General features: G+C 38.1%; 1 protein-coding gene across 5 annotated transcripts in view; it reads left to right on the forward strand.

Annotated features, from left to right (window-relative positions):
• Positions 1–15,148, forward strand: part of plekhm1 (pleckstrin homology domain containing, family M (with RUN domain) member 1) — an 89,258-nt gene extending 74,110 nt beyond the window's left edge. For 2 of the 5 annotated variants that reach the window (XM_073070673.1, XM_073070674.1), the window contains exon 12: positions 2,584–8,206. In XM_073070673.1, coding sequence (XP_072926774.1) covers positions 2,584–2,692 — 109 coding nt within the window. In that variant the 3' untranslated portion in view covers positions 2,693–8,206. The other 3 variants (XR_012101996.1, XR_012101997.1, XM_073070675.1) reach the window with 3 other exon arrangements.
• Positions 15,149–15,350: the final 202 nt, after the last annotated feature.

The following is a 15,350-nucleotide window of genomic DNA, read 5'->3' on the forward strand; positions in this document are numbered from 1 at the left end:
GGTCACCTCACTACAGGAAGGGTGTGGAAACTATAGAAAGGGTGCAGAGGAGATTTACAAAGATGTTGCCTGGATTGGGGAGCATGCCTTATGAGAATAGGTTGAGTGAACTCGGCCTTTTCTCCTTGGACCGACAGAGGACGAGAAGTGATCTGATAGAGGTGTGTAAGATGATGAGAGGCATAAATCGTGTGGATAATCAGAGGCTTTTTCCCAGGACTGGAATGGCTAGCACAAGAGTTTTAAGGTCCTTGGAAGGAGGTACAGAGGAGATGTCAGGGGTAAGCTTTTTACGCAGAGAGTGGTGAGTGTGTAGAGTGGGCTCCTGGCAACGGTGGTGGAGGCGGATGCGATAGGGTCTTTTAAGAGACTCCTGGACAGGTATTTTCTAAGGTAAGGACATTTTTGGCACAGCTTTGTGGGCTGAAGGGCCTGTATTTTGCTGTAGGTTTTCTATGTTTCTAACACTACAATTCCAGAGACAGCAGTCCGTCCAGTCATTCCTCTCTCAATCGTTGAGGAGCCATCAGTGTACAGAATAAGAACTTCGGTAGAGTAATAACCAACAGGATGCTGTTGGGCTCCTATTCTTGAGTTAACACTGCGATCATGCCTTTCATATTGACATAACTGTTTACCTGTACCAAGGATTCTTAATGCAGGTGCAGTACACAATGTCAGCTTTAAAGTTTGGAACGCTTTCAGTTGTTTACATTGTGTCACCAGATCATTTGAGCACTTTCTGCCTTTCAGCAGGTTGTTGACTGATTGAACAGTAATTTATGTTAGCTTGTCAATATGTTGATTAGCAATAGTTGCATGTTCAGTCCTGCATGTCTTTGCTCCCTCGGCCTTTATTGGAGTAAGCTTTGACAGAGCTGCCAATCTTGTTTCATCACTACCATCCTCAGTTGAGCTGCTAAAGGCTGCTGTGTAGTTCATGTCATGTCCGTCCTATCGTTCTTTGGAGGATGGTCCATTGTAGAGGGGTGTTTCCCAAGGATAGGTGTAACTAGAAGCATCACTGGCAGAACATTCACTTGAGATCCCTGCAGGACTTTCCCAACATTGCTTCAGGTTGCTTTGAAGCTCCATATAATGTACTTTGAGTTTATTGTACACTTCACATTTCTTTCCTAATTGACTAGTAAATGACTTTACTTTCCCTGTTAATTTTTTAATTCTCTCAGTTAACTCACAAATTTGATTCTCAAGTCAACTGTGTTTCCTTATCTTTAACTCGCACATTCCAGGTTTTTCCTTTTCCTCAGGCATTCTCTGAATCTTATCATATGCCTTCTTAGTAAATTTAACATTGCTAGTATTTTTCATCCATATTTTGTCATTAATTTTATCAACTTGATGTTTTATTCAAGTCAGCGCTCAGTTAAACAGTGGCCATTGTCTGAATTCAATCTTGTGTAACACTTAATTTGTATATACTTTTGATTACTTTGACCACAATCTGAAATATTAATAGATTGTGCAACCAAAGCTTCAATAGATTATTCTGCAATCGAAGTTTTTCTTCTGCACTCTACCAGCTTGTATGGCTGAGCCCAATATTAATTTCAGTGCTCGTCTTTGATTTTTACAGATCTGTTTCTTCAAAATAATAATGTGTAGTAGTTTCCTCACTCCTGGTTTCATCAGATGATGTATTGAAGCCAGAACTAGGTTTTCTCCCAGACAATTTGTGATCAGGAGCAGCTCTTGCCTCCTTTTTAATTTAGGCGCTGTAAATTTCCACTTTGTCTGGGATTCTTCCAAGTCCATAAGTCTCTGTGACTATCCTGCTGCTGACTATGGCAGATTGTTGGATTGTGATATTTTTGTTCCAAGTTTCTTTCGGAAGTCAAGAATGAGGCATAAAACTCGTTTCATGATTGCTTTGTTGAGCGCTAATAGAATAAAGAGAACTGGAAACAGACAGTACATGAGTCTAAGAACAAAAAGGGAAGGGAAAGAATAAAGACTAAAATATGGCAAGTTTGTGTGTTCAGCTCTTTTTTTTATACCTTGGGTCAGAAACATTCCATTCAAATTTGTGGTTAAGAGTTAACCAATCAGATTGCCTCTGTTCAAATAATGTGATATCAATAGAAGCTTCTAGAATCATGCAAAGAACTGTACCCACTATGGGAACACAATGAACAATTGCATATACATGCAGTGACCACTAAGAAATATGCTAAGCAATTACATGTACATAAGTAGTAATGTAAAATACAAGCAGGCGTAAACTGTTAAAATGCACAGTAAATAACAAGCAGTCTAATCTAACAGTGGTCAACAACTGGGCATCTGTGGCCTTCTGAGCAGAAAACTGTATAGACTTGCAGTTTTCTTGGTAAAAGCAAACATTTATTTACCAAAATCCTAAATAATTGAATTAAATTTCAGTGTTTACAGGCAAATTTTCTGTTGTCTCTCTTCAAAAATCTTATCTCTCCCTTCATTCTGCAATTATACTTAACAAAACCATTGATCTTCCAGAATTAATGAGGACAATAATTGCACTTCATTTCTGTGACAAATTAACAACATAAATTATTTAAGTTTCTGCTTCCGTTTCCTACTCAGGTGCAAAAAGTGCAGGACTGTCTTCCATAAGGCTTGCAAGGCTGCTGTCCAATCGTGTCCACGCTGTGTGCGCAAACAGAAGTACCTGGAATATAAAATGGAGCATTAGCTGTTGGTCTGCATCACGCATCATGTGCATGGGAGTGAGGATGCAAGCTGCCTACCATGTGCAGCCCTTTCCCTGAATTCCTGCAATTTATGGACAATGTAAATTCTGAGTTGATGTGAAATAATTTTATTATAGTTGATTCTACAGTCACAAACTCCTCATTCACTTAATTTTGAGAAATGGCAAATACAAAATGAATGCAACGCTTTGTCTTGATGTAGACTGCCTGCTGCTACATTGCAAACTCACTCACCGGCGCTGTTAAACTAGTTCATCTTCTAGATTTCCAGCTCTTTTTAATACAAATATATATATTTAAATCACTTTTAAATGCATACGCCTTTGTTCAAACATGTAAACTACATCAGTTTGTGGGAATATAAAATGTACATTGCATGTATAGTAATGTACTGTATTCATCTGCAAAATTAACTGTAAAGATTTACTAAACTTTGCTGTTTTAAACTACATTTTGCAAACTAATCCTTGTAAATAGACAAAATACTTAAAATTTCATCCTTACAGCAGACTGTCCATTGCATTTTAATATTCATTCCAAAAGGGTGTAAGCACTTTCTTGTTTAAATTTGATAAGGTTTCATTTCTTTTTGCAATTAATTTCTAAGGAATTTGATTACTGATGATTAACATATCATTCAGTAGCTGGATTCTTTTTAACATCTTATAAAATTTTCAGTTAATACAACTTAAATCTATTCATGAAATTGTTATTTTCCAGTCTGAGTTTAGGCCAATTTGGATGAGAAATTGCTAAGTGCTAAACTGTTAAAGTAACTAAGAAAAATCAAGAACATACAAAATAAAAGTTTATAAAACCTAACACTTTGTACAGTATATTGCTTTAGTTTGCAACATAATGCAAGTCATTCCTTCCCATTTACAGACATTCCATTGCTTATAAACATAATTAATTACAACAGTTAAAGTCTGAGATTTGCACAGGTTCACCAAAAATAATTCTGAAAGCAAACTTTTGCAGAGCTGGAGTATTTTAGGGCACAGATTCAAGTGCAACTAAACTTTGAATGCCCCAATACTTCCCTAGGTTTATTACAGTTCATGCTACAAAGCAGTGTAGCATTAGTTGCTGTTTGCAGTCTTCCAACTGTAGCAGGGTTTAACAGCCATATAATAACTTTTGTACATGTTTTTGTATGTCAGTATTTTTTGCATTATATACCTTATGATTTTCATTAGAATCAGACATTGACTAAATTTACTAAACACTGGCTCAATAGTCTTTTCTATTTTCTTAAGAACAGAATATTGTCAAACTATATGATTTTTTAAAAATGTGCCAATAAAGTTTGAGAGCCTTATTTAAATTCAGAAATGCTTGAGTGTCTGGTCAACATAAGTGTTACTTTTTAGTTCTTGATGAATAGTAAAACATGATCAGATTTCTGCTATTTGGACTGCTTTAATCACCTCAAAGTACTTGTGCAAATGTGTAGTTTCAGCTCCCTTGGATGAAATTAATAAATGACAAAGGTTTGGTGGATGGTCAGTCTTTCCTTTCTGCCTGAACCCTCTTTCTACTTATTGACTCTTTTGTGCTCTTTCTGTCAACGTCGTTCCCTCACCCTTCCGTTTCTTACTCCCTCCCTTTCTTTCTACTCTGCTCTGTCACATTTTCCTCTTCCTCTTTTGGCTTTTGTGCCATGTATTTTCTGCCAGTGCTTGTTCCCTTTTTCCATTCTGTAAATTAAATGGAAAACCCCTTACTCCTTGGTCCCCTGGCCCTCTTACTCCCTGTTGAATTGAGCAGTTAGTCATATTTATTTCCAAAGTTGAACTAGATAAATTTAATTCAATCTGTTTTGAAGTTATTTAGATTTTGTGGTTTAATGTTAACCATCTGAACTCCTGGTTATGTTTATGGGCAAGAATATACACATTATTTGGCATAATTTATCAAATTTATTTAAAGCATGTTATGGAAAAAAATGAGAATTATCTGCTTTGATGCTCCTGTAACACACAGACAATGGTACATTGGTCTTTTGTATCTGTTTGAACAAAAGATTAAAACTATGCAGGAAATGACAGCTTTCACAATCAATGTTAGGATGTGCAAAGGTCAGTATTGTCTGGGAGGGGTCTGATGTTTCTTTGCTTGTCCTTGCAGTGAATTTTGAGGATTTTGTGGTGATAGCTTGGTATTTTTACCAGTTGCTTTGAGATCATCACAACATTCAACGTCTGCTTACACCAAGAGCTAGCTCCTCTTTCTAGCTGTTGAAGGGAGGATCCATTCCAGTGGGATTCGTCTCTTGACAGAATTTTTGGAGTTCAGCTTTGTCTTTAACAAACACCTTGTTTCATTGGAGGTCAGGCAAAATATATTTGATTGTTTTGTGAGAAGAGCTTAGCATATTTAAGACTGTTCTCTTTGGAAAAGAGGTTAAAAATAAACTAATAGAATGTTAAGGGTGGTAATACCAAGAATATAGAGGAAGTCTGTTCTTTCTTGTAAGTTTAAAATTTATCCATAAAATTGGATATACATATTTGAAGATAAGGAACCTGCATGGCCAAACCAGGCACAAAATGCAGGGATGTAGATTTTTAACTACTTAAATGACAAAGCAGTAGTAAGAAGCTGCAGTCTCTGATTTTTTTATTACAAAAAAAATTTGTGGGGGGGGAGAAAAATCAAAAATGATGAATCTAAACTGATAGATTATCAGAAAACTTTAAATGAGCAGTGACCTCATATAAAGACATTAAGGTTATGAAGATTTCTAAACTGAATAAATATGGAGAAAATGTGTTCAGATGAGGGACTCTGAAACCTGGACCCATAAATACTATATAGTAACTAAAATCCAATAATGAATTCAAGAACAATTTCTGTAGAAAATGGTTTGGAATGTGAAATTTCTGCCACAAGGAGCAGTTGAAAGGGGCAACTCTGAAATCTTTGTTGTTGATGGATGTTCACTTCCAGGGCCAAAGGGGGCTTTTTTTTTTGCCAAGATCAGCTTTCTAAACACTAGTAGTTGTGAGCATCTCAAGATCAACATGTTTTTGAATAAGTTCAACTTCCAGCCAATATTTCCTGTTTAGATTTTGGTTGTAAATGGGAGCCAGTCTTCAGCTCTTAGCATAAGCAGAAACCAGCTTGAAGCTAAAAGCACAGCTTTACAAACGAGCACTGTCTGTATATCAGACTTGCTGGCTCACAGCACCTGGGCTTATTGCTGAAGAGGTGCAGTATAAGACAATGTTATTTAATTTGGCTTGCTTTAAACTAGACAACACTGGCAAAGTTGTTTAGTTCAAGGAAGCTTGCAGACTATAGTGATATTATCATTCAGCATATTGATAGCCGATGTATTAATAGTTGGAAGATTTGTGTACTCAGGGAGGCATCGTTACAGCATTAATTTGTGGATACCTGGGATCTCTGTCTTCAGAGGCTTTTAGACTGTGTTAAAGGGATCAAAGAATTTCATGTGGCAAAGAAATAGTATAAATTTAGAGAGCAGTTCAGGCATTTTAGGGACGGTCCAGGAACATCAAGAAGCATGATAGAAACCCTGGGCAAACTAGAATCCACTCCTCGGTTTTCAATTTCTGCAATAGGTGACTGTAGATGGTGGGTATGTCTTTTTTAGCTTATAGAAATTGTAGCTGTGATTTAGAAACTATTTGACATTTGGAAATCTTTTATAAGATAGAAATCTTCTGAGTTTTAAATGTTTTAAGAATTGTGTTTAGATTTAAATGTGTGTCACTGAAAATAAAAGAACTGTATTTAAACTACTTTGTTAAATGAAAATACCTTCTCAGTAGGGAGGAGGGACCCACTGCTTGAATCGTAGGTGTTGACAGCTAAACTCACCATGAAGAATAAATCAGGAAGTGAACAAGTCTTTGAATATTGGGTAGTTACAGTATAATCTCCCTTTAGTGAGGGTACTCATGACTTTTTATATCCAATAGAGCTTAAAGTCTTCATTTGAGTTTAGAACTTCATGGTCAACAAACTCATTGCTATCACATTGTAAGATGAGCTGGATGAGTACAGAGGGGAAAGATGTACAATAGGTGAAATTTAATGGGGAGAGGCATATTTAGAGCACAAGTACTGTGGCCAATATTGGACCAAATAATTTTAGTCTGTTAATATATATTAAAAGCAAGGGCAGAGGAAGTGTTGATATTCTACAGAAATCTGAGGTACTTAGTAAAAAAAAAAATTAAAATTTGAATAAAATCAAATTATTTTGCAATCATGCTGTTATTTTTTCATAAATTATGTGGATGACTAATGACAAACAATTCCACACATTGCAATGATGCATCACATGATGTTGGATCAGTTTTGCTCAGTCACATTTTGCATCTCACTTTTTTCCCAGAACAAGTTCTCAACATTAATTTTTAATTCCATTCAGGAAAAAAATGTGTACAATGCTGTGCTAAAGTCTTAGGCAGATATATATATATACTGTAGCTAGGGTGCCTAAGACTTTTGCATATTACTGCAGTAATTTTATGTATTGCACTGTATTGCCACAAAAATAATCATGAGATGTGTGAGTGATGATAAAACTGATTCTGATATGTGTATCGTGGACTGAGGGTGGAAAGGTGGCAGGGAGTGCAGAAAGACATTTCTGTAAAGATCAATAAACCTATTGTTTGGAATCAAACAACCTTGCCTGGTGTTGAACTTGGTGTGTCTGCATGCACACCACCACCAGCCTGACCATGGCACTCCTTCTCTGCTACCTGTCCCACATACTGTCCACGCTCCACCCTTGCCATTCCCAACATCCTTTGCTCCCCCATCAGATTTACAGACTCATTCTCCGCTCCACATTGACAAATAACAGTACTGTGCAGAAGTCTTGGGCACTCTAGCTATATGTATATGTGCCTACGCCTTTAGCACAGTAGTGTATGACCATACAAAGTTTAACTGTTCAGCCTGCTTCAGGATCAATGTCTATTTTACCGGAAAACTGTTACTACTCTATTAACAAAAAATGTTTGCAGATTTTCTTAGAAAAAATGCTAATAACTAGAATGTCACACTATCATAGTTGTTAATTTGACTGAAGCTTGTGCTTTTCTGCAAGTGAGGGCAGAAATATCTGCAGAAGTGTAGGACACTTTTTTGACACGCAATATTTAATCATGTCCATTAATTTCAGTGTACATATTCCCTGACAATTTAATAAAATTAACTTGCAAGCAATTTATTAAAAGTACAAAAAACATGTAGTCTGCATTCCAACTTTGACTCTTCATTACTTTCTTTGCTTTTAGAAGTGAGTTATTCAGACACACAAGTCACCCTTTTGGTGTCAAATTGTGCCTGAGGAAATTGTGGCACAACATTGCCAAAGTCAAAACCACCATGATTGCTTCCTATTAGAAACATTTTCTGAACCCCCATCTTCCTCCTGGATATTATGCTGTTATGTTGAACACATTTGTATACCTCAACCAGCAGTCTCTCACCAGCAGTGTACCTTTACATTTTAGCCACAAGAGATTCTGCAGATGCTGGAAATACTGAGCAACACACACAAAAAGGTGGAGGAACTCAAATCAGACAGCATCTACGGAGGTAATTAAAACTCTGTGTTATCTTTACAATATTGTCATCTTTGCTCCTATGACAACTCTGCTTACATCATCTGCATCTTAATAACTCACTCCCCCCCCCCCCCCCAGGGCTTCCTAGCTTCTCCAAAACGTACATTTGTTTTAAGTGAATGCTAAAACTGTTGATGCTGTTGCATTCTCCATGCCCAGCCCTTGTTGACTTCCAATGGATCCCATTTCATGAAATTGAGTCACAGATAAGCAATGAAACAGACCCTCCCACTCACCAAGTGCTGCATAACCATCAACCACCATCAACACCAATGTTGCATTCGACCCATTTTATATTCCTCATTCTCAACAACCTCCCTTAGATCTTTCCATTCACCTACGTGCGAGGGGCAACTTACAATGATCAATTAATGTGCCGCCGTGCACATCTTTGAGATGGGAGAGGTAACAACAACTGCATGAAACCCATGCATAGACTGAAGGTGCAATCTTCATGCAGTCATCACCCGAGGTTAGTGAAGATTGAGCCCATGTTTCTGACACTGTGAGGCAGCAGTTCTACCAACTGCATCACTGTCTCCTAGTGCATCAGTTGCAAAATCATTAAATATGAAAATGAAGTTTGTTGTTTGAGAACTATGTTCATGTACACTTTCGATGAGTTGAACCTGCATGTTCTCAATATTTATTGCTTATTTATTACTTCATCTTTTGTGTACTTTGATAATAAATTTACTTTGAACTTTTGAGTTTTGATGTAATTTTGTTGGAACCTGTATTATATGAGCAGATTGAAATTGTGAATCATTGTGCGTCAGTGTTCGTGTCAATATCTCATTCAAATCCTGTTTAAATATTGTCTACAGTAGGATGGAGCCCCTCCCCTCATCTCTGTTAAAATAAATTAATTACTATTTAATGGACATAAAAGTAAATGAAATAGAAGCAGAGGAGTTAGGGCATTCAGCCCCTCTCATCTGCTCCACAATTCACTAAGATCATGATTGATCTTTTACCTTGGTGACTCAGTACTTCTTGATTCCTTTAATATCCCAAAATATATAATCTCTGTGATAGTTACATGAAGTGGTTGACTCTTCAGAGGCCTTTCCTTCTAGAGATTTCCATAGATTTTCTAGCTTCTGAGGGAAGGAATTTCTCCTCATCTCAGTCCTGAATGTCGAATCTCTTATAGAAACATAGAAAGCCTGCAGCACAATCAATCCACACGATCAATGCCTCTCATCATCTTCTACAACTCTATCAGGTCACCTCTCATCCTCTGTCGCTCCAAGGGGAAAAGGCCAAGTTCATTCAACCTATTCTCATATCTAGACAACATCCTTGCAAATTTCCCCTTTCTATCTTAAGAGTGAGCTCTGATTCTTGATATATCAGTCAGGAGATCCATCAATTCCAAACCTACCTCACTGACGATCAACACTGGCACACCTCAGGGGTATGTGCTTAGCCCACTGCTCTACTCTCTATATACACTTGACTATGTGGATAGGCATAGCTCAAATGCCATCTATAAATTTGCTGATGATACAACCGTTGTTGGTAGAATCTCAGATGATGATGAGAGGGTGTACAGGAGTGAGATATGCCAACTAGTGAAACAACCTGGCATTCAACGTCAGTAAGACGAAAGAGCTGATTGTGGACTTCCAGAAGGGTAAGACGAAGGAACACATACCAATCCTCGTAAAAGATCAGAAGTGGAGAGAGTGAGCAGTTTCAAGTTCCTGGGTGTCAAGATCTCTGAGGATCTAACCTGGTCCCAACATATCAATGTAGTTATAAAGAAAGCAAGACAGTGGCTATACTTTATTAGGAGTTTGAAGAGATTTGACATGTCAACAAATACATTCAAAAACTTGTGTAGTTGTACCATAGAGAGCGTTCTGACAGAGTGCATCACTGTCTGGTATGAAGGGGCTACTGCACAGGACTGAAAGAAGCTGCAGAAAGTTGTAAATTTAGTCCGCTCCATCTTGGTTACTAGCCTACAAAGTACCCAGGACATCTTTAGGGAGCAGTGTCTCAGAAAGGCAGTGTCCATTATTAAGGACCTCCAGCACCCAGGGCATGCCCTTTTCTCACTGTTGCCATCAGGTAGGAGGTACAGAAGCCTGAAGGCATACGCTCAGCATTCAGGAGCAGCTTCTTCCCCTCTGCAATCAGATTCCCAAATGGAAATTGAATCTTTGGACACTACCCCACATTTTTTTAAATATACAGTATTTCTGTTTTTGCACATTTTAAAAAATCAATTTGATATATTTAATCGATTTACTTTATTATTAGTTTTTATTTTATTTATTATTATTATTATTATATTTTTCTTTCTCTGCTAGATTATGTATTGCATTGAACTGCTGCTGCTAAGTTAACAAACTTCATGTCACGTGCCGGTGATGATAAACCTGATTCTGACCTTGGCAAACTGCAGAATTTTCTTATGCTTCACCAAGATGATCTGTTATTTTTTGTTGATTTAAGAGAAATTGGCCTAAAATTGTTACTATCTCCTCATATGACAAAGCTGACATCATAGGAAGCAATCTGGTGAGCTCTTATTGTACTTGTTCAATCCTTCCTTACATGGGAAAACCAGACTTGAACACAATATTCCATATGCAATCTTACCAGGGCCTTGCATAATGGAAACCTCCATTCTTATATTCAAATCCTCTTGTATTAGAGGAAAATGTACTGTTTATTTTCTTAAACTGCTTGCAATCCTGCATATAAATCTTCAGTTATTTATGACATTCAGATAGCTCTAAACACACTATCCAATTTCTTACCATCTAAAAAATAGCTGATATTTCTCAGCCAAAAGCTAGCGTAGCAAATAGCACGACGCTATTGGATCTCGGGGCGTCGGAGTTCAGAGTTCAATCCTAGCGTCCTCTGTAAAGAATTTGTACATCTTCCCATGGAATGTATGGGTTTTCTCCGGGTCCTTTGGTTTCCTCCCATAGTTCAAAGATATACTGGGTAGGTTACTTGGTCATTGGAAAAATTGTCCCATGATTAGATTAGGGGTTAAGTCGGAGTTGTCGGCGGTTACTGGGCAGCATGACTCGAAGGGCCGGAAGGGCTTGTTCCATGCTGTATCACTAAATAATAAATAAAAATAATGAACTCCCATTTTCCACATCATATTCCATGTGCCTGTCTATGGGCCCCTGAATCTTCACTGCATTCTCATTGCAAACCTTACAGCTACCTGGTTCTGTATCGTCAACGGGCTTGCAGCCCCTCAAATCATTGACATAGAAGATGGACAGCTGACTGTTTTCATTTCTGGATTTTTGAAATTTGTTTGATATTGTTTCACATTGCAAAAGTCTCTTGAAAGTCATGTGGAAAACAAAAAGAATACTTTTTTTGAACAATGCTGCTTGCTGAGAAGCTCCAGGAGGATGATGACAACGACATTGATGTTTTCAAAAGAATTGTTGAGCAAGAGAATGCAGGAAATGAGAAGATCGATGGTTGCACTAGTATGCAAAGAAGAAACCTAAAAAAAAAGGTGCCCTCATCTACAAGTCCTTCAGGGAGTCAGGACCTCGGGAACAGAGGGTTGGGGATTACAATATTATGGGGTGGGTGCTTGGTGTTATGCAGGGTGGGGGCTTGGCTTCAGAAAATTAGGAATGAGTCTGGGATAGGGGTGAAGTTGGTTCAATAGGTTGGTGTGGGGAAGGGCAAAGATGAAAAAGCAGGAAGAGGCTTCCTTACAGTGGTCTCAACCCAGCTCTGCGTTAATAGAAATTATTTGTCCTAGAAAATTCTCAGTGTTAGTTCCCCCTGAATTTGTCTGGGTGGTCTAATTCTCCCCACAATGCTCCAAAATAATTGTTGCAAGGGGAAATTCAAACAAGATGTGGGTGAGCAAAGATCTAAGTGAAGAACACTTTCTATAAGACCATAAAATATAGGGGTAGAATTAGGTCATTTAGCCCATCGAGTCTTCTCTGCCAGTTCATTCTGACTGATGCATTTTTCCTCTCAGCCTCAATCTCCTGCCTTCCCCCTTTCCCTCCCCACACCCAATGCCCTGACCAATCAAGAGTCTATCAATCTCTCCCTTAAATATACAAAAAGTCTCCATGGCTGCCTGTGGCAATGAATTCCACAGACTCGCTACTCTCTGGCTAAAGAAATTCCTCCTCATCTCTGTTCTAAAAGTACGCCCCTCTATTCTGAGGCTGTGTCCCCTGGTCTTTGACACTCCCGCCATAGGAAGCATCCTTTCCACATCCACTCTATCAAGGTCTTTCACCATTCAATAGGTTTCAATCAGGTCACCCCTCATTCTTCTGAATTCCAATTAATACAGGGCCAGGGCCATCAAATGGTCTTCGTATGACAAGCCTTTTAGTCCTGGAATCATTTTCATGAACCTCCTTTGAACCCTCTCCAGTTTCAACACATCCTTTCTAAGATAAGGGGCCCAAAACTGCTCACAGTACTCCAAGTGAGGCCTAACCAGTGCTTTATAAAGTCTCAACATTACATCCTTTTATATTCTAGTCCTCTTGAAATGAATGCTAACATTGCATTTGCCTTCCTCGCCACTGACTCAACCTGCAAATTAACCTTTAGTGAATCCTACACAAAGACTCCTAGATCCCTTTGTGCTTCAGATTTTTGTATTTTGTCTCCATTTAGAAAATAATCAACCCTTTCATTTCTTCTACCAAAGTGCATGACCATACAGTCCCCAACACTGTATTCCATCTGCCATTTCTTTGCCCTTTCTCCTAATCTAAGTCCTTCTGTCATCTCTCTCTTTACTCAACACTACCTGCCCTTCCTCCTATCTTCATATCGTCTGCAAACTTTGCAACAATGCCATCAATTCTATCATCAAAATCATTGACATGTAAAAAGAATCCAGCTCATCTGACTTTCTAGACTGCTTGTGATCTATTCTGCTACACACTGATCTTTGAACATCAGAGTAGAAGCAGAAGACAGCCCTTCAGCTTCTCTAGTCTGCTCTGCCTTTCATGAAAATCATTGCTCATCTGCTATCTCAAGCACTGCCTTCTCTACATACTCCTAGGTTCCTCTAATGTCCAGAAATCTACCAATCTCTGCTTTGAATGGACTTCACTACTATAGCCTTTGTCAGTGAAGGAGACCAAACTGGTACATGCCAAAGCATATGTAAATGTAGTAAAATATCTTTACTCTTGTACTCAAATTTTCTTACAATAAAGACCTGGCTTCCCAATTGCCTGCTGCACCTGTGTGTTGGCTTTATTAGCCCAAATCCAATCTAGTATTTTACCCCAATTCTTTGAACTCTAACCTTATTCTATTTCTTGTGTAGGATCTTATATGAAATTTTAATATCCACAGTCCTCTCCTCATCCAGCTACATTCTTAAATAACAAATTAATGCATCAAACATGATTTCCCTTTCATTAGTCCATGTTGATTCTGCTCCATCATATTATTATTTCCTAAGTGTCTAGAGATGATTAATATCAGCATTTTTCCAATTACCAATGTCAGCTCACAGATCAACCGTTTTCCTCCTGTACCTAACAAAGTAGCCACTGAGTATATGTTGTCTTCTGCTGCTGTAGCCCATCCATTTCAACATGTTGCAAGGTCAGAGATGCTTTTCTGTACACCACAGTTGTAATGTGTGGTTATTTAAGTTACTGTCGCCTTCCTCTCAGCTTAAACAAATCAGACCACTACTCTGACCTCGCTCATTAACAGGGCATTTTCACCCACAGAACTGCTGTTCATTTGATGTTTTCTTGTTTATCACACCATTCTTGGTAAACTCTAGAGACCGTTGTGTGTGAAAATCCCAGGAGGTCAGCAGTTCCTGAGATACTCAAACCATCCCATCTAGCCCCAGCAACCAATCCACAATCAAATTCTCTTAGATCACATTTCTTCCCCATTCTGACGTTTGGTCTGAACAACAGCTGAGCCTCTTGATCATGTCAGCATGTTTTTATGCATTGAGTTATGCCACATGATTAGACATTTGCATTAATGAGCAGGTGTACCTAATAAAGTGGCCACTGAGTATATGTTACACTTTGAACTGCAGGGTGTGGAATAGTCTACACTCACACTGTGGTCTGTGGGATGCATCATTTGTAACCTCTCTGAAAGCCCTAGTTAATGACCTGTTTCTGTTTTCAAACCAATTAACAGTCCAACCTATTCTCCTATTCCATTGCTCCTGACTGTACTCTCTTCTCGCTGCTGCCATCAGGAAGGTGGCACAGGAGCCTCAGGACCACACTACCAGATTTAGGTACAATTGTTACCTCTAAACCATCAGGCTCTTGAACCAGAATGGATAACTTCACTCACCTCAACACTGAACTGTTCCCACTGAAATGGACTCACTTTCAAGGACTCTTCATCTCATGTTCTAGATATTTATTGCTTATTTATTTATTATTAACATTATTTCTTTATCCCTCTCTTTTAGTATTTACAGTTTGTTTTTTTTGCACATTTTGTCCATCCTGTTTGGTGCGGTCTTTCATTGATTCTACTATGTTTCTTTTACTTACAGTGATTGTCCGGAAGAAAGTGAATCTCAGGGTTGTATATGGTTACAAATATGCACTTTGATAATAAATTTGCTTTGAACTTTGAATGTCAAAAGCTTTCTGAAAATGTAACAGTACAATGTTACAACTGATGGCAGTAACCTCAGCATCATAAGTCGAACGCTTCTGTGAAATATTGTTGCTCATTGCTTTAGTCAAGACATAATTGCCTTGAAGTTACATCATGTAATGCTATATTTGAGTGAAATGTGACTGAAAATGCACATAACATGGAGTGAAATATTAAAACACGCTTTTGCATCACTTTGGAATTTCAACACTTCCTGAAGTAGCTCATGTTTACTCTTCAAATGTTTTCCACAAGTAACATTGTTCTTCATTGCACAGGAACATTGTCAAGGTAATTAGCCCATAGTGTACCACATGTAATATTTCTTGTCACTGCTGGGGAAAGAAGATTTAAGTAACACATGGAAGGCATGTCTTCTCTTCAC

This window comes from Hemitrygon akajei, chromosome 18 (assembly GCF_048418815.1).
Source record: "Hemitrygon akajei chromosome 18, sHemAka1.3, whole genome shotgun sequence".
Classification (NCBI taxonomy): domain Eukaryota; kingdom Metazoa; phylum Chordata; class Chondrichthyes; order Myliobatiformes; family Dasyatidae; genus Hemitrygon; species Hemitrygon akajei.